Below are 21,300 nucleotides of genomic sequence, written 5' to 3' on the forward strand. Positions count from 1 at the left end.
AGATTCAATTCATGATAAACGTGACTATTTCAAATCAAAGACAAGTAATAAAACTTATACAGTTTATTTTTTCAGTATCTTTATAACTTTCAGTATCTATGATATTGTCTGTAATCATCAAATTCGTCAAGCGATGATTTAGTTTCAGATTAATATTGAGCATAGTTTACTATATTAATATCTATTTAATTCATTGGGCCAATTTATCATTTATTTAGTCCCCCCTTTATAATATCATGGCAGTATCTTGTATTCATCGAATTTTATCTGTTGGTAACTTTTCAAATACATTTTTTACGATCTTTCGCGACCCATTTTTGGTAAACCAATATTTCATAATCACTCTACAATTTAAACGAAACAGATAGAAAAATACAAAAGTACGAAATGTATTTACAATAAATTAATACTTCTTTGAGAAATAAAAACTAACAATTGTAAATAAAAATATCTAACTTATTATAACGAGTATTAAACAATATTTAATTTACAGATATGAGATAAAAAGATGATTAATTTAGGCCTTGACTTTTGAATACGAATTTTCACTTAAAAACTAAAATTAAGACATAATATACACACATAAAATCTATTTTTTTACCTCAACTACTTCCATCATATCTTAAATCATAAACCAAGCTTATAATAAACTTAAAAATAACAATTGTGATCATAGCTTGTACTGTAAGGCGAGAACATTTCGTTCTATTTAAATAATATTGTGATATCATAATGAAATGAAGACAAAGTTAGTTAAATGAAAAACTCCAACATTACATATTGCTTAACTTAGATCATAGTTTTTAAGTAATATTGTAAAACGTATTGCGTAGAAAATTTGATTCATAATACAAAAAGATGTAACCAAGCAGTTTTTATTCCGTAAAAGAAGATTTGTAACAGAATAGCTACACTTCAACATTCTGATGATATAAATCTATAATGATTAATTACGAAGAAACCTCCAACACCCGACAATTTCATTCTTTTATTCCTAAATATATCCACATTCCACATTCCCGGCACTTATAGTGAGTTAAACTATTATAATGGTAACTACTTTATACTAAGGTTTTAGTGAATATCTCATTAATTAAATTACATGATAGTAAAAAAATAAATACAAAATTTACAGATCATTCGTAAGACGCTAAGGGTCAAAACATAAGGAAAAAAACGCAGGATAACAAAAAAAAAGCGAAGAAAAAACACACCACATGAAGTGTCTTTCAAAATGGAATGTTAAAAGATCTTAAAATAATATTTACAAAATGGTAAATTAATTTGGCACCATCTACGTTTGAGAGGAAGAGTTTGGTGCCTTATTCTAATTAAAGAGTACTGCGATAAGTACCAAGCTATAATGTGATGTAAAGCGAAGTGTACAAGTCTTATGTGTGACTATATCCCTGATAATGTTGACGTCACTATCATTATTCCTTCAGGACTTAACGCCTGTCTCCTCCGCAAGCAAACCTTGCTTCCTCGCCGTATTTTATTCCCGCCAACAATTTCTGCATGATACAATTAAAAACTAAAAGCAATATACACTGTATACGATTACAATAAAGGAATGTTTGTAAATTGCTGCCAGGAATAAAATACTGCTTTAAAATACAATGAGCTTCCTTAAAGAAACTGTTGTTTTCGTCTCTGTTTTACTTTCAGCTGAAAGCGTATTTTCCTTTGAATGGAAGAGAACGGTTTGTGTTTCCCAAATGGCTGTTATATTGCTAGAATGCGAACTGTTGGCTGGGTTTGTCTTCGTCGCACTGCTGCAGGTAGAGGGCGGGTCTGTCGGTGTCGAGGCAGGCGTCGAGCGCGTCGTGCCGCACGAGCGCGCCGGCGCGGCGCCACAGCTGCGCGCGGTCGGCCGGCTCGCACGCCGCCAGCACCGCCGTCATGTGGTCGTCCGGGGACACCGACACGCACAGCCGGTTGTGACGGATCATGCCTTTCTCGAAACGCCACTCTTGGTTTCCACCCGTGTAGTGGCATGGATACATTCCTGGAATGTTATTTTGATATAATTAATAAAATTTGGAACCAAAACCAGCAAAACGTAAAGTCTACTTCAGATCTTCAATCAAAGGTTTCCTATGAATAAAGATCTTACTTTAAACGATTTAGGAATTAATGGACTGTGAACTTTGCTGATTCTGTCTACTCCAAAATATTTATAGATTATTGACAAAATATGCAAGTTTTCACGCACCTAAAGGTCCACCTACAAGATGCCCCATAGTGTCCAGACACCGGACTCCTTGCTTGATGACATGGGACGGTTCAGTCAAGGCTGGCACTTGCAGCTCCGGGTAAACGTGTTCCAAATACCAACGGAACGGCTTGCAGTGCAGCTTGTGGCGAAGAGTTACTCGCTCCGATATGCTAAGATACAAAAAATACCAAGAGTCAAATTACAAATAAGAAAAAAGAAATAATTTAGTTATGAAAGTGGGTCTAAATTAATGAAATTCGAAATAGGAAGTAAGCATGTTGTAAACAATATAATGATGATGGTTGTTTCGTGAAGCTTTCCAAGCAGACATCGTAAGCACAGGATTGCGTGTTTTAAATGTCATATTTTCTATTTAGGCCCATACACGGATTTACTGACAAATAGTCAGCCTTAATGATCTGTGTGTTTATGACGTAGTAATAAATGTGTTTACAAATTTCTTTATTTTTGCCTTTTTCGGCAATACAGCAACTCTAGATGAGTCCTTATATTTGAACATTTTTGATAGTAAAGTATTCAGATAATGGTTCGAAGTTTTAAATATTCAGACAGTCAAGTTTTGTTGTAATGCAAAATTATTATGTGTAACAAGTAATCAACATTCTAGTTATTTGAGCCCGTGTATTTAGGTTTTATTCATCGCTATCATGCATTTATCATCTCAACATCACTTCTTCAAAGAATAAAAAATAAACTTACTCTCCGAAGTCCACCTGTTTGGCTAACGGCTGTGACCGATAGTAGAGTTCCTTGTAGTCATCCATCCAGACTTCAGCGGCTCTCCTGGTGTTCCTCGCGAAGACGGCTCCAGAGCCGCCGGGGAAGGTGTAGGGGTGACGCTTACGGAAAACGTGGCCGACACGCGAGCATGGAACTATTTCCAAAGAGCCACCGCATTGCCAGACCCTGGAATATATTTAGGGGTACTTAAGTTTTATGGCTATTTTGTACCTGAGGTAGGTGAGGCGATATTTGTCGTGTGGTTTTTGATAAATTAAGCTTGTATTGTGCCAAAAATATAGATCTTTTTTTGTTTCAGGCCAACTTAACAGTGCGCAAAGATTCTCTTTTTTCTTGTTTCATAACTACTCCTGCGGTATTATGTTTTGATCCTTGTGTCGCGGTGGTCTCACAAACATTCAAGTAACATGAGCAAAGACACCCAGATACAGTATAAGCAAGCATTCGTGGATAACAAAAACTGATGTCTTACACGGGGATCGAACCAGTGGCTCGCCACGCACAGTGAGTTTGGCGTGGTGACCTTAAGCACTGGGGTATCCGTGCAGTCAAAATTATATGTTCAATTGATAGGTTTAAAACTCGTTTCTTTGTTGGCTAACAATAATATGGCTATAATTAGATCATTGTCTAACTAACACAAGTCTAGGCAGTTGTTTCAAACTACGCAATAGATAATTAAAACAATGAGTACATTGTTTAGAGCTCAATGCGCATCTACGTTATCTGGGATCTTTTCAAACTAAATCTATTTGTTTCATTGTTTTAGTTTACAAAATTTGATTTAGTCAACATTGTGCATTTTTTCTAAAAGGATGAGGACACAGTTGTGTTTATGTTAATAAAATAAATTTGACTCTTGTTGTCATCATGTCCCAATGTCTATTCCTTTATTACCAAGTTTATCTTAAATTCAGAGGAAAATTATTTTGGCCATTCGACTCATTCCCGAATTTCGGAGTAGTTGCCCACATAGATCCGGACAATCCCCAACCAAGTTCAAAATTAATCAGGTACCCATGTCTATAAGGGTCTATAAACCTCACCTAAACGATATCTCGAGGTTCTCTCCTCCCCAGACATCCATCTTCATGTCGTACTTGCCGAGCGTGGCAAAGTACTGGCGATCCATGCTGAACAGGCCACCAGCGATCATCGGCGTTCTGATCACTTGGGTGGGGTCGCTCAAACGCGCGCTGCGTTCCGCGTGCGACAGGTATTCCCACTAGAAAATCGAAGTTATTATTGAATATTTCTTAGTAATTTTAAGTCTTAACATTTCGAACTAAGGGTTTTAATCCTGGAGAGCTGATGTCTCAGAGATATTCAAACGTTTGCATTTATGGATCATGCATAATGTTTGTCCTTGTTTCAGTTTACGTATCGCACACTTAACCATGGTGTAGATAAGGACAAAATCCGTGCAGTTTCTTGCTTTAAACTTTGACTAAAATTTTAAGCTCCTAAAACTATTCAGACCTTTATAACAAATTACATCTTAGAACCAAACAAAAACGACATGCAGTTAGTAACAACAGTAAAAACAAATTACCAATCAATCATTCAGAACCTACACATTCCATTGGTACCTATACTACCTATATAGCACGACTACTAAAAGCGACAGTTGTCCAGTGAGTGGGTTACCTTGAACACTAGGTTCCAATCGAAGCCGCCGCGCAGGTCCGCCGACGCACCAATGTACTGGAATGTGTCCATGCTGATCACGTCGATCACGGGACATACCACGCGGGTTGGGTCCTGTGGGACAAAAAATAAAGTGGTGACTTAACTAATAAAGGGGGAAGATAGTTTTGTTGTGAGCAGCCGAAGATAAATCTCGATTGGGGAGGCCTATGTCCAGCAGGGGAAGAATATGGGTTGATAATGATAATGGTGTTTTTGTGTCCTGGATCACCACATTTTTTACGAATATTATAGAAATTTTATTAACATTGCGCAAGTTAGTCGCCAATGTTGTTAACACACTACTGTGAAGTATCTTTATCAACCCTCAAGAATTAGTCTTAGAACTAGTCGGGCTACCCCGATAAATACTCGTGAGTAAACCGTTACATCATTTTATAACCTCAAGAATTAATTCTCATTGCTTTAGAAGTACTGTATTAAGACTTAATTCAAAAAAATATCGCAGACTTTGTACCTTTGACATTTTAAGCAAAACCTATCGATGTTACACCAGCATACATTGCCAGGAAATCATAAATTATAACTAAATAATGTCACGCTGAATTTACCGCAGATTTGTAAATGTGAAACATATTTACGTTACGCTACATGACACCTATCATAATAATAGTTGTCATCAACATGGGCTATTGCGTATTACAGTGATCAGTGATACATTTTAGTGCCTATTTGTAATATTATGTTACCAACGCTTATTACAAAGTAATGTTAAACTATCATACTTATATAATAAACATAAAAGTTTGTGGTTAGGTTTGTACACTCATGCGTTAGAACCAATTTCGATGAAGTAAGTTATGGCTCTGACATCTTGGACTAACACAGGCTTTATCCGACAGCGCTAAAGGAGGGTAATTATTTAGCAGCTGTAATCGATATTCAGGTGGACGCAACCGCGAGCAAAAGCTAGATTATCCATAAAACTTAATGATTTGTGGTCACGTGAAACTGAATGCTGGCCATATGTATTTACGTAAATTGCGACCATGCGGTGTCGTTTTAAGTAGTCATCAAAATAATTCTGAAATAAAATGGAATTGAAAATGGTGCGTTCGAGTATGTTATGAAAGCGTTTTATTTATTAGGGATACGTTAATAAACATAATTATAATATGATGCCAAATACTGTGTGTATGAGGTAAAAAATATCATAGTTTTAAAGAACCTCCAAGGGTTTTTTCATTATTTAGCACACTCACCTACACCTACGATCGAAATTTCTTTACTCTTTACAACTTTGACACTTATCCCAAGTTATTGATTTTATATTTTATAGATGGCGTCACATAACCTAGGTTTGTTAACCCAGGTACATTTAAGTACGTTTTGCCGTGACCGATATTCGTGAGGCTTGTTACAGTCAAACTTTCAGGCTGGTTCTAAAGGCCAATAACATTCACTATGACTTTCAAGAAATCGTCTTAAGTCGAGCCAGACAGTGTCTGAAAGTACTGTATTTTTGCTAAATATCAAATGAGAAACATAACTAAAGAAGCCAATTATACAGAGACAGTTTCCTTAGGTCAAAAAAAAAACGAAATTATGACCAAAAAATAGTGATTATAAAAGGTACGGTGTTCGAAACGAGATCTCTCGCAACGTTAAGAATAGCCCTCATGAAATAAGAAAACATACATAACGTCGGGAGAAGAAAAAAATACTGAACAAAAGATGTAAATGTATAAATACTTATTTTGAATAAAACCTATTTTATAAATAACCATAAAAAATAACTGATTAAAAGTTTCAACAACAACTCAACCAGGAACCCTTTTCAATACAGTGGTCAATAAAAGGACCCTTGTTAAAAATTTCTACGATTTAAAGAAAACTTTTTGTTGTAAACTCTTTCTCAATGACGGTTCAACAAGCATAGAAAAGTAAATAAGCAAATGGTACTTATAGAGGTAAAATTTTAGTTGGTTTTAAAAAAACATAATAGTCTCGGAGGATAAGCTTGCACTCTTGCCCTTGTCATCCCATCTTTTTGCATTTTGAAACAGATTCCACACAAAAGAGGTATATGCTTTGAATAAGGTACAAATATAGGAAAGCAACTGAAAAAATAAGTTCAGGTGCAGTCTTATTAAGAGAAATCAGTGTCTTAAAAGTCTCCAAAATCCTTCGTTTTTGTGTTAAAAAATACCGACGTACCTATCGGTAAATCTTTAACAAAAAGTGGGCGTTGTGACATTGACATAACTTGAGTAGATTCAGGTTATATGACGTCACGTAAGTTTAAAAGCCTTGGTGTTGCAGAAGTATTATTCTTTCGTCCAATGCCAAGTGTACTGCCAAGGTTTTCACCTTTTTAATTAATGGTCCGATTGATTGAACTACGTGCGTAGCTTTCTACAAGAATAGGGTCGGCCCGTACTAAAGAATTTTAGAATTTTCAGTAATTGTCTTTACGCAGAATAAATCTTGATAATAACTTTAAAGCCAAAGTAAACTTTTTGTATGATTTTGATGTTTGACTCAAAAACATCACGTACGTGCGTACTAAGAAACACTGTTAAACATGTCTTGTATCAGGATTTTTCGTTCCAAACTGGTCCAATGCAACCGTTTAAATTTGTGGCACGAATCTCTGTAAAAAGCACAAAAGAAATTCTCTTCTAAAAAGTATTTGGCGGTGTGTGCATGGCATTGTAATAATTTACAGTTTTTGAGAGCGGTAATATTTTGTGGCAAAAAAACTAGGACTCACAAAGGGCTCTGAAAATAAGTGGATTCTTTTTGCTTGTACGGTAGGTAAGTTGCGGCCAAAGTTGTGATACAGCTTTTTGAAAATAACAGAAAAAAATTAAATTTATTTATACGGTCACGTCGTTTCACTATTGTCCTATTGAACTATAACTTTATTAATGTGTTTTTTAACCAATCTGTCAAACTTAAATATTCATTTCTTCAATTTCTTCAGTAATTTAAGACAACAAGTAACTTTAAGTATGCATTACATCGCAACAAGTCTTTACAACTAATCATTTCCAACAAAACACATATTATAAGTACATTTTACGATGTAATAGGATTGTAGTGTCGATAAATCAATGTAAATATGTTGCCAAGTTACGTGGTCCGCCAGGAGCGGCCGGGGTGAAGGGATCCCGATGATCAGCGTTGCACAACGCACTGCACTATCTTCCGTTCACCACGCTTGAGCAATTGAACTGGTACAAGCTGTAGGTGATAGCGGGGCTGATTTTCTTTATTATTCTTTTTTATTTAGAGTATTTTATAATCGCATTGCGTATGTCAGAGCCATCGTACCCGTAATGCACATTAATCATATCTAGGCCTGGAACTAAACAGACGCTTTGCATCATCACCATTTGGTTGTGTTAAATTTTTTATTTAATGAACCTATTTGAAGATGTATATACCTAATGCGTAATAAGGTATTACTTTTATGTTAAGTATAGACCGAAAGACCGAAAGACAACACGCCCCAGTCTGTGTGCGACGTGTCTTAGGCGCGGATCTGAATGCGCTTCAGTCTGGGTGTTTTAGTACCTGTGACTTGAATGTTTGTGAATCTCGCGACACAAGGAGAAAATATCTGCATAATATTACTTGCATCATCGTCCACTATGTTAAGTATTAATTCCATTCAGCAAATGATTAAATACCTGTAAACTATGTCTGCATGAACAAAAATAGCTAAATAATCATTATTTAACAGGCGAGTAATTAAATAATTGTCGGAACGTGTAAAAAGTAAAGTGAGACAAATTATCTATAATTAAATATTTACACGGCTTTACTCACGCGATGTTATCGAAGATGGCCTACTACGATCATGAACACGGAAATAAGTGGGATGACAGACGTCAAGATTTTGTTACAATAGATTTTGACCGCGGTGTCAGTTGTGCGAATGTAATTTATCGCACCAAGAACGCCGCCTATTACAATTGTTTTTAAAAATCATAAACCAACATCTTATAGTCACACACATTCGTGATGATAATATGAAGTTAAGTATATAAACAACTTTTGGGTCCCCACTTTGGTCTTGTGATATGTATATACCCGTGGTATTTACCTATTCAGCTTTGCAAGAGTACTTTCTTTTTATTCCCTATTAAAAGACAGGTGTCATACAAAAAAATATATTCATTTATTTAATCGCTTTCGTTTGTCCCTTGTACCACACAATCACTGCATCGGTATCTGTAACATTACGTGAAGTTACTTTCCAACGTTACACATTTTGCAACTCAGCCGTGTTTGTTTTATCTTATTATACTACCGTGTCCGAGTCTATACAGTGATTAATGCTCAGGTACCGTTAGCAACGAAAGCAATAGTGTTTGATTTTATATTATTGGATTTTCGTAATGTTATATTAGGTAAATTTATTGATTTAAATGTAGAAATTATGACGAACAACGTCTAAGTTTGCAGATGTGAGGCAAAAAAAGCTTTTGTTACTTTAAAATAATTAAAAATATCGGATAAATTGAAATACTGGTTGAAAAGTAATTTACTCAGTTTTGCAACATGGAGAAAACTACGAAGGTTAAATGTTGTTTGATCGTCTGACTGTACACTCATTTGTTTTTTAAAGCGAGTAATGATAAATGATGGCTTGTGCCTTTAGGCACGTGTCAAGTGAAGTGCTTTTTTTGTTCAACTGTCCATGATGTTAAATAATTAGACGTATTGTTGTTCTGCACACTTTTCTTTTTAAGTGTTTAAAGACATTTGTAAGGCTTTTAAAGCGAAGAAGTGTTTTTTTTTTAATATATTACTAACTGTCCTCTATTTTGTAAGCATTGTAGCTTTGGAGTAGTTTAGGATATGATTTACGTGAAGACAATGAACAAACTAAGGCGTAACTACTGTCATAGGTGTTCAGTGATATTATTTACCCTTCAAGATTAAAATTTAATTTAATATCTAGACAATGAAGTGTTGGAATTATAATTATGCACGAAGTCCAGGTTGGATTCCAACGCAGTCAAAGTACCAAAGTAATATTTTCCAAGTTATATTTATTTGAATTATTATGGGAACAACTGCATTTCAAATATTGGGATCTGATATCTGCGCAGTGATCAATTCTTCCCTTCACGGGAAGAGGCCTGTGTTCAGCAGTCAATTGGTAGCACGTGAGTTAAGTTGACCCAAAACACAACATAGGTCTTTCGTTAGTTTATGCGTATGTCAATTATAACAACATGCAATTTTAATACATGCAACTGGCATTTAAACTCAAATTAGCATGTAGCAAAAAGCATCTTAATAAACCGCACATCATTATAAACAAATACAGTAATTTACAAACAGCTTAAAGACTGAGAACTAGTCAAAATTAGGTAAAATTAGGTAACCTCGCGAATAATTTTGTGTATGGTGTGACGTTACATAAGGTATCTATAAGTAGGCACTTATAGTTGTTATTTTGAACACAGTAGTGTTGTGCTGGTTTTAGTAAATTATGTAATTAGCAATGATTATTAAAACATTTGACGCGTCGTGTTTTAGTGTTATTTACTCTTTTTAATTAGCGGTCATCTTGTAGTTTCAGATAGTAAATGCTGAAACGATAGTAATAGTTTAAGTATATATTTATATTAATTAGGTGTTTTAACTACAATTAGGTAACAAGGAGAAAATACAACCTTATTAATCACTATCATGTAGCTACATACATAAATTGAAATATGTTACACGTGTGATTGCTCTTCTATTACTCCTTGTAGAATAGTGAACTCAAGTGCATTATTAATTAATCCTTTTTAAAACTGACTTTAAGGATATCTAAAATCGAGTAATTCGTAGGCGGATGTACAACCGGTAACGGAATTAACTTAATGCACATCAACACAATATTACCGTACTTCGTTTTATTGATGATTTGACATGAATACATATAATTATTTGAAGGTGTTGTTGCTGTCGTAGGTACTAAACATTTTATGAGCTTATTATTAAATAATTATCACTTTTCGGAGATTAACTCAGTAGTGTGAAGAATAGCCTGTTACTGTCTGACAATAAGACGAAGCTTTGAATTTAGTAGATATTTTCCAAAAAGAAAATCTAAATTATTTTTTATTTATTTTTCTGCCTGCCTTCCTGTTTGTCAGCTGATGGCAAAAAAATAGTCATTTTATTTTTAATAACTATTTTATAACTTTCAATGTCATATGTATGATTTTTTTAATAATAAATGCAACGTGTCAAATTTTAATACTTTACATTTAAAATAAAATATTACTACTAGCATTTAACAGTTATTGTATGACCAATCTAAATGGAGGTTAGGTAACCACAGACTATACAAGCTTGTTACATTATTGGCGCCTATTAATGCATTACGACATCTACGCGTTCTATAGTCTATGGATAGCCACGGAATAGCCTCATTATTCCAATCGTCCTCTTATAGCCCAATTTAGGCGGGCTTTATGTAATGTTAGCAATAAACGTGATTTGCAATATTAGTGAAGCAGTGGTCTCTCATTAATGCGCTCGGATGGCGAGAGATTTGTTGAGTAGTTAGGCCACTAATAGGTAGGCCTTCCAATAAAACGAATAACGGTTTTACGTGCCACGTTGCTTATGAAGAAGTTACTCGAAAGTACAAGTAGATAATTTTGCATTTGTCTTATTGTAAACCGTTTTAATTGGTGAAAAAAGAATAGCAAGAAGTCTTATATGTTTTTATTGTTTTTTTTTTTTTAACAATAAAGACTTGAAAAGAAATAGTTATAACAAAACTATCAATAAAAGAAATAAACATAAATACTAAAATTATAAAACAAATGTTAAACGTTAGTAATTATTCTAAATTCTAATTAAGATTAAAATAAATAGAATACCTAGTCTTTAAACTAGCAAACCGGTTGCAGAATGTGTCATAATTCAAAAATCGAACAACACAACCGTGCCTTCGCTAGCACGTTCATTTTTTAAATGTCACTTGAACTATTCAGCTTTTTGTCATTTTCATTCATTTAGTCACCGCGCGGTGTGACAAAGGTCAACACAAGGTTATGGTCGTTAGCATTTTGAGTCATAGGTTGAGATTCATTAACACCTCCTTAAAAAAACATTGAGTGATATTATGCACGCATACTTAACGTGTGTTTCGTAATGCATTTCAAACTTCTTTGATAACTTAAAGTAATGTCCTGTGCATTTGCCAGTAACATTTATTCCAAAATAAATCCTTTCGTATTTTTTGATATTTTTTCCAAAAAGGATCGTGTAACTTTTTTAAGATATCAGTAACCAAAACCACAGAATGTAAGTTTTTACCTTTTAAATGTTTTCTTTTCGTTTCTAGTTTGGGTTAAAAACATTTTTTCTTTCCGAGTTCGTTTCGTTCAAGGTTTTAATTCACTGGCAAAGTAAAACTGTTTTAGAATAAATACTGGCGTGTACACAGTCCATATTAAACTTTCAGCCATTCAGTGTAAAAATAACAAAGCCTGTACTACGAGCTTTTCAAGCAGGGCTTTGCTGTTGTAAAAAAGAGACACCGCTATTTCCAGCGTATTGCGCCGTCTCGTTCCTTTAACCAAAAGTCCTCGTAACGAGTACATAGTACAAGTACACATTATTTTCCTTTAAAACGAAACTGGTTCCAGCTATATCATGGTTTGTTCAACTTTTAACATTTCCGCCGTATTTTAATGGAATATGAAGGAATAAAACTAGGTCAGTCGTAAAATTTTTAACTATTCATGCAACAGTAAGTTTGGGCTTTAAAAAGAAATTTTTATTTTCTACCTTTTAGAGTCATACATTTTCTTCAGATCTTTACATTGATACACATGTTAAAGACACTGCAAATGCTAAAAAACTTCGGCGACATTCCAATGACGTAAATTAACAGAACATTTTCTATTGAAAGCTGTTTTCAATGGTAACTGTGACGTTCGCTTGACGTCATTTTCCATACAATTTGCAGGGATTATACAAATCCGTTGCACCTAAAAAGTAGGTATTCTCTTGTTCTACTTTTGTAATGATTGTTCTTATCAAGCAACCTTCGTAAACTGCAACGGAAAAATGAAGAAAAATGCTTTACTAAATATTTATGACTTTTAATATCACTTACTGACAGCTAAATTGCTGAATTACATTTGAAAATGGAACACTAATGGAATAATTCTATTAGTTTTTTCTTTAATTCAAATGGCCGCGCTTTTTTCAGGGCAAACCAAATCTAGATAAAAAAAACATCTGACGTAAAACGTCAAAACTTGGTTTTAAGTTACATTGTCACATCTTTATAAAGAAATAATAAATTGCACTTGAGAACCGTTTCAAATTAGACATGTTACATAACAAACGCAAGGTGACTTTCAAAGAATACACTTATTACGATGTTTGGCGCTTCATACGATCTCTTAAATTACCCGTGAAAGTGAGATGACACTACGCGTCCTGTATAGCGCCTTCTCACCTCCACAGTCGCATTAAGTTGTAATGGTATTATACAGCTGTCATAAATTGGTAACCATTTTAGTCGACACGCTTTTTTGAGAAGACCACCCAACAATTTACTTTGTATTTTAAAGTTCAAATGTAATTTGGCAATGTACTTACTTATTTCAAAGAAGTCATCATTTATTTTAACGCCTATATATTATGATGCGGATAAATTACTTTTTCGGTGTTTACTGAAAGTGAAACTTTTGGAATACATCGATATATCGAAGTTAAAGGAATCGCACCGTCATGGATTGACGATCAAAGTATGTAGTGACGTCATTTCTACGTCAGTATAGTCTGGCCTTCAAAAATAAGCGCGTTCGTAGAATAGTTTATGCCTTTATTAGAATTAATATTTCTAATTACGGAAATATTTAGGAAAAAGTTGGATAATTATTTTTTTCCTTTAATCAGGATCCTTATCAAATTCTTCTAATAAACACAAACTTAAATGTGTTCAAAGTATTTGTAAAAGTAGTTGTTCAAATATTAAGCCTAATATTAAATATTAAAATATTAAATATATATATTATTTCTTTCACTTTAGAATCAAAATAGCGATAGACAGTTAATAACGTTATTATTAAACTGAACTTAAACTGTTAATAGAAATATTGACGTCTTACTATTCAACTAAAAACTCTTTGGTGATTCGCGACATAAATAACACTACTTGGGGGAAATAAAATACGTTGAAATTGTTCCACCGGAATCGGCAGAGCAAGGATTTATGATTTTTTCCCTCCACATAATTTAGGTGGGAATTATTAAAATGTGTTTTTGCATGTCTACCAAGGTTTCTATGGCATCCGTGTTATTGCAGATTCTGGGGGTCTACCACCAAGTCTTAAACTGTCTTAAAATAATATTGTTATTGTTGTGGTAGCGAGATAGTACAATATAGGCCGCAGTGTGGCACATCTTTTCCACACTCGCAAGAACATTACTTAAAGGCGAACTAAAAGAACTAAGTAATTTTTTTTTCTTTAAAACGGGTCTCTCTAAAAAGGCTGTTACTAAAACGACAGTCTTTTTCATTCTTATTGCACGGTTGAATAGACCAAATTGTTGTTATGATTTTAGATTTGCAATAGTTTGTGTTGATTTTAAGGAGTTTCATCATCATCATGATCATTCCCCTGCCCTTATCCCACTTTTTTAAAGAAAATTTTACATTGAAGGAAGCAGTTAAGAATTCAATTCAAGCAATTCAGACCGTGAAATACTCCTACCAATTGAATTTTGTTAATATTTATGTTTACTTATTCCGTATTTAATGTGCAAGTGTCAACTCTATAATTGAAACTTTAACCGCTACATACATATGTTTTTCAAATTACAAAACTTGATATCTAGTAAAAATACAAACTGTCTAATTCCACTCCCGTACTGTAGCGCATCCAAGAAATACCATCACGTCTGCGCCAAGCCTTGACATTACAAGTCGAGCGCCGCGCGCCGCTCGCCGAGACGTTTAACGTGGGTCACATATATTTTATTTGTTTAATATGTTAGATGATATTTCTGGGGCATCGCATGTTGCTTATATGGCTGTAGCAAGCGACGGATAACCGGCACTATTTTATCAGTTTTTCGGAAGTGGATAAATACTAACTCCAAATAAAGTGGAAGGCAATAATTTTTGAGGTATGATGAATAGGTCTAGAACAAATTATAACAGAACACCAAACCAGACTGGAAAGTATAGGGAATACATATTCGGTAGCGACTTTTCTAGTCATTTTTTTATGTATGGATTTCAAATTAGATCAAAGTCTTTTAAATTAGCTAGTTCGATTTCTCTAAAATAAGGCCAGATCATAAGTTTTGCTGAGTTCAACTTTCGTCTATCGTCGTACTACGATTCGGTCCGAAACTAATTGGGAGATCCCGATAAATACGTGAGAATATACCTTTGAATCAATAAGTACGAGACATGAGATTATTAAGAACCAAAATGTCTAATACTTAACGATACTATTAATTCTTAAAAACAAATTTCTTATGCAAACGCAGCTTCATAAAACTGGGAGTCCGTTTCACAGCATTCGTTCTAAGGCAGTCCTTTCTAAAAACCTTAATTCACAAAACACGATACATAAAGGCAATCTTGCAATACTTTATACAATTACTATATAGTTTGAGTATTGCATAAAATAGATTAGCGCTGTTTCAACATGTCTTGACATTTTGCTCCGTTTCGAATCCACTTACAGATTCATTCGAGATGATATAAAAGTGATTCGTGAGATGATTTGATCGTTTGCTGCTATAGCACTGTTTCTCAAAGTTTTAAGATTTGAATAAAGATATTGTTATTATGCCAATATATGAAATACCACGTCAATTTGTCATTCTATCAGTTTGTAAGTCACGCATCCACGGAGAAACTAGTCAACCGATTTAGTTACATACAAATTGGTATATTAGCTGTAACTTCACATTGGCTTCCTACTGTTTAACTTAATTACTGATTAATACCGAATAACTGCAAACAAACATCTAAGTTTTCAAAAAAATGTGTATTTGAATATTGGTATGTAGATATTAAAAATAAATCATGTATCAATTTATCAAGATATCTTCCATTGATTTATTTTGTTTCATAAAATTTTTATACTTGTTGAATACCGTATCCGTAGCTTTATAGCAATGTAATTTTGAGAAACACAGACGGTACTTAAATGTGTAAGATACAATTTTGTAGCTAGAGTTAATTTATAGTTCCGTTTTAAAATCATAGATTTTGCCTGCTCAACTTGGATTTGCTTGAAGTTTAAATGTCAAAATTTATAGATTCACACATCAAGGCCTTGGTCTAAATTCATTTCGCCTATGTTCACAGATGCTCTACAAAAGTTGTATGAAGGTCGCAGAATAAGGCAGTATATTTATACTTTGTAACAAATTACCACTCTAAATGTCACATTCCAGTACCTTTTGAACTAAATTCAATCTGACAACTGACAGATTTTGTTAACTTAGTTAAATAAGAACAACCATTAAACCTTTGCGGATTATATTGTTCAGAAACGTTTCGTCAGTTAAATAGTTATTATAAGTTAACTTGAAGAACTCAAATATACATTAGAATGATATAAGGAAAACTCTTCTCGATTTCAGGATATCAAAATCTAATTAGCGACGAATATGTTCTTGAAACCTGATGCGAATAGGGGTCGGAGATTATTGCACCACCGTCTTCATTGGAAGAGGACTTTGCCACGTAGTATATTTATTTACACTTTTTTACATTCAAGATACAAAAGGACTTAATGTCTGAGGTCACCACTAGTCAACCATAATCCGGAATCACAAGACCATTGAAGACCACGTACCTCCTTAACCCTCTGCAGCAGCGGCTCGAGCCAGTGCGCGTTGCACTCGACGTGCGAGTCCAGGAAGGTGAGGACAGGCGCGACGGCCGCGTCAGCTCCCCTCACCCGCGACCGCATCAGACCCTCGCGCTTCGTGTTCCTGATCACCTTCACTTTGCGGATCGCGCGGAGAGCTGCGCCGTCATCCGCTAGGAAGAAAATAAAAGGTTAATATAATGTTTTTACAGATATTATGTTATTGAAGCAGGCCGGCAGATACTGACTGGGACCAGAGAAAAGGAAACGGCATCTAGTTTTGGACACATGATTTAATCAGGTAGTTATCTTCAATTTACTCCAGTAGGAATTCACAGACGTGTGCCAGAAAAAAATGTAATGCATGGCATGAAACAACCCAGAATAATGGAACAAAATTAAAAAAAAGACACTTAAAGAAATGGCACAAGGTATAACAAAAAACAAACGACGTGCTCATCCAGTCATGGTAAATCAGTTTGATGGAAGCTGATTTAGCGTATTCATAAGTAATTATAATAATATTAAGAATGACGTCATAACGTATTAAGAGGAAAGTTAGTAAAACAGCCTTGAACTGGCTTAGGAACTCAATGGCACTTGTCTTGTTACTAAGGGTCTTAGTATGTGAACAAGTCGATTTGTATGTAAAGCACGTTTAGGACAACAAAGTGAAGACGCAGAGCCCGGACGGGATGCCATGGACTTACGTAGTCCCACGCTCCGGAGAGGGTGTGGCGAATGCAAAGAGGTTTATGATATAGGTATGTAGTTGAACAGTGCTGTGTAAGTATTTTTTGATGTTGGTCTTGGGGAAATCTAAGGAGAAAAGTTTCTTAATGTCGCAACAACCTCTTTGGTATGCATGTAAACTGATAGGCAAGTTGCACGAAAGCTTGTTTTAATTGGAATTTTTTTTAATTTAGAGTGAGCGAAAATCACATAAATGTAGTATTTTATCCCTTAAACGAGACCTAGAGCTCTTATGCAACCAGGATAAGAGGATGACCTAGGAAACTATAAACTAATATTTGATCTTGAAGTTTAACACTCAAATAAACAGATTCACAGTGTCGTGATAGTTGCCATGGAAACCACAATTTACATCATAGTCACACACTCAAATTAATAGCGATATTCAGTTAATTAATTGGCACAACATTTACGAATGCGAGCGGTGGTTTTGGACTAATTTAATTGTTGGAATTTCACAATTTATTATGAGAAGCGAAAATTAATTGCCTTTGTAACTATTGTTGTGGATAATCATGCGAATCAGTGTTTTGTTGAAATTGTATATAGAGTAAAATTCACAACCTTTACTATTGTTAGTGAGAAAAAGTTAGTGTTGTGAGAGCGGTTTTTGTTGGAAGTTCGCGAGCCAAGTTCAGACTGTTCATAAGTTACATTCAAGTCATGTTTTGATTCTGTATGGATATACATTTTTGAGTAACTTTTAAATATGTAATAAGTTAAATTTAAGAAACCAAATATGTAACGTGTCCGAGAATGAATAAAAAACAGAAGTTAGAGAGAAATCTTACAGAAAAAAACCAAAATTTAACCATCACAATATGATACTTTCTGATCAATACAACCACATTTTTCTCAATAGCATCTTTTAAGTTGACACAGACAATGACGGATCCTATTATTATTGAAATGTTAACCTAGAACGCATTCCGAAGGTTTGGCAACAAGATGATAAACACCTGCTTCGTATATTCTACAGATGTTACGTGACAAATATGAACTTAACATATTTAACAGATCCGTCTCTTAAGTACGTTTCAAAAATATCGATTGTGAAATTAGGTATTTAGAATAAAATATTTAAATTACCCAAATGGTTTTGGACTTGGCTGTTATTGCCATATTTTTGTTTAGCGCCTTTCACTACAATTCTTTTTGTTTTATTTTGTTTCTAAGTGTTATGTAATAGAAATATGTTCACCTCTACTTTGTCAGCATTTAAAATATGTAAGTGATTATTGCGATGTTTCGTGGTTCTGTAATATGGGGTGTTACTAAATGTTGGCCCGGCAATGGGTATATGAGATTTCCTTAGAAATTGCTATGTGATGTTGCTCTGGTCTCTGTATGACCTAATGACCTATTCATTTGATTCAAATGTAAGTTGTAGACGGCTTGTGACATCGAAAATGGTACTTTGATGTCAGTAGCTGATTTTGTGGGTGTTTTTATAATTGGATGTTCTTTTTTGTTCACTGTAACTATTTTTGCCAAATACTATACCGGAGGTCGTGGGTTCGATTCCCACCCAGGACAATTTTTTATGTAATGAGCACGATCATTTTTTCTGTCTCTGGGTGTAATTTATCTATATCATGACGTATGTATTTAGAAATATATAAGTAAGTTTATCAGTTGTCTAGTACTCATAATACAAGCTCTGCTTAGTTTGAGACTAGGTGGCGTTGTGTGAAAGTTGTGGAATATTATTACTTAAAACAAAACTGAGTTTAAGTCCAGGATCTTTTAGCCTACTTGTCGCAAGTCCGAATCGTACTTCATCGAATTTTTTACACCAATGACAAGATACGTTGTGTTTACACTTTCAAGGAGTTATTCACGTTCTATAAAAACTTTCCTAATAAATATAACTTTGTGACTTACGTGCGTTGTTTAGATGTTCGGAAGTAATTATGCATGTTTAAAAGTTTGTAACCAAATCTCGTGTGTTCACATCGTAATGAGCGTAAGTACCGATCATTTTGTATTCTTGTAAGCTTCTAACTTGCTCTTAGATACTATTTACTTCAAATTTGTTTGCGTATAATAGCTCATTATGTTAATTAAGGTAAAGCCTTGGTTCCGCTGCCAAGCAAACTCGGTTTAACTGAAGACTATTTCTTAAATGATGCATATCTATTATAATGATGTATGAATTATACTGTGTTACCTACTCAATTGGATGGTTAGATGAATATCTCATCAATTTTTAAATACAGGGGATAATTTCCGGGAAGGTAACCCGGTCCTTTTTGAGGCGGACTAGGTGATGTAGGTCCAACAAGGCGTTGAGAATTAAATTCTATAATTTGATGAAGCATCTACCAGGGTACATCCACCCTTGCTCTATGTGGCCCAAAAACTAAAAGCTTATATTATTTTTTGCACCATTGGTATAATATGTTAAATGGAAGCGTTTCCATGGTCTGTCTTTATTATTAAAAGTTGAAATAAAAGTTGTTTGGTCAGTTTTTGACGGCCACCGCCAAGGTCAAAAAATGACACATAAAAGTATTTTTTTTTTCAATCAGACTAGTTTTATGCATCTAAAAATAAACTATAACGACGATGGTTGCTCTGATCTATACTTCTGACTCTTACTTTTTTTAACCTCCAGTTTGAAAGCCTATATACTATTGTAAAACTTACTCTATAGCGTATAGCGGCATCACCGTCCAAACACGGGAGCAGTCCTGCTTACCAAGGTTTAAAGAGTTGGGCAAGAAGCTCTGCTATATATTTATGATATTAAGGTCCAGTTTCACCATACTCTGTTTGTTAAATCATAATCGGTCATTTACTAATGGATTGTTAATAGTTAACGGTCTGTTATGTCGTCATGTGTCCCACGGCAAAAATTTAACAAGGCATTAGTAAATCTGCCATTTAACTGAATGACGGGCAAGTCATTCGCTCTTATTTTAAGCAACCAGATTGAAGTGCTCGCTTCCGACGTGTATTTATATGGAATTGGACGACATTTTACATAGTCGTATAATACGTCGTTTGAAATGAAATGTCAAGGTATCTAGGTGTTGTTTACGTTTTGATTAGTTGTGTTCGGTTTGTTGCGGTGTAATTTTTTCGCGATTTTTTGAAATAAAAAAATGTCGAAGAAGACACGTGGACCGAATTTTACCACACACGAAAAAGAACTCCTGATAGAATTAATTTCACGGCATAAGGATATCGTGGAAAATAAAAAAACGGATGCCGTGACCAGTGCAACGAAAAATGAAGGGTGGAAGAAACTGGCAGAAGAATTTAATTGTTTAAGTTCTTTTCACGTGCGTCACGTTGAGCAATTAAAAACCTGCTGGGACAACATCAAACGCACCACACGGAAAGACAAAGCCGCTGCCAAAAAAAAAATTTTTTTAACTGGTAGGTGACACAGCTATTTGTTTTAAAACATGAACTAGCTAGGCCTGAAAACAAGAAGAACACAATATGCTACAGCTAGGCACATCCAATGCTTGTACGGTATAGCCGAGTGGTTAAGGTCATCACGCCAAACCCACTGTGCGCCGCGTGTCGTGGGTTCGATTCCCGCGTAGTACAAGCATTATTTTGAGTGATTCACAAATGCTTGTTCTGAGTCTGGGTGTCTTTTTGCATGTGAATTGTATGTTTGTGAAACCCAACGACACAGGGATTAAATTCCTTAGAGCAATAGTCGTTTTTAAAAAGAAAAGTGTATAGATTTATTCCGAGAAGTCGTGCTAAGTATTGTGTTTCTTTGCAGGAGGAGGCAAGCCTGACATTCCACCACCAGGACCACTTCAAGGACAAGTGGAAATGTTACTTGGCCCAACTTTGGATGGACTTGATAATCCTTATGACTCTGATATACATTTCTCAGATCAGGAACTTCGTAATTCAAATACTGAAATTGAAGTTCTTAATAAAAAAGTATATTTATGTGTTATATTTTTATAGTAACTTTAATTAACATAATATTATACGAGGTAATTTTTTTATTTATTTACCAGGATGATATCGAGTCTGGGGTCGTTCTGGGATCACAGACAGTACTCAATGCCATTGCGC

At 34.6% G+C, this 21,300-nt stretch overlaps 1 protein-coding gene across 2 annotated transcripts in view; it reads right to left on the bottom strand.

The window, feature by feature from the left end:
• Positions 1 to 426: 426 nt before the first annotated feature.
• LOC113497237 (polypeptide N-acetylgalactosaminyltransferase 2) overlaps positions 427 to 21,300 on the bottom strand; it is a 103,329-nt gene continuing 82,455 nt past the window's right edge. For both annotated transcript variants that reach the window (XM_026876699.1, XM_026876698.1), the window contains 6 exons: positions 16,483 to 16,670; positions 4,628 to 4,741; positions 4,027 to 4,205; positions 2,939 to 3,145; positions 2,216 to 2,388; positions 427 to 2,008 (listed from right to left, as the gene is read on the bottom strand). In XM_026876699.1, coding sequence (XP_026732500.1) covers positions 1,734 to 2,008; positions 2,216 to 2,388; positions 2,939 to 3,145; positions 4,027 to 4,205; positions 4,628 to 4,741; positions 16,483 to 16,670 — 1,136 coding nt within the window. In that variant the 3' untranslated portion in view covers positions 427 to 1,733. The remainder of the gene's footprint in view (positions 2,009 to 2,215; positions 2,389 to 2,938; positions 3,146 to 4,026; positions 4,206 to 4,627; positions 4,742 to 16,482; positions 16,671 to 21,300) is intronic.

Source organism: Trichoplusia ni, chromosome 9 (genome assembly GCF_003590095.1).
Source record: "Trichoplusia ni isolate ovarian cell line Hi5 chromosome 9, tn1, whole genome shotgun sequence".
Classification (NCBI taxonomy): Eukaryota; Metazoa; Arthropoda; class Insecta; order Lepidoptera; family Noctuidae; genus Trichoplusia; species Trichoplusia ni.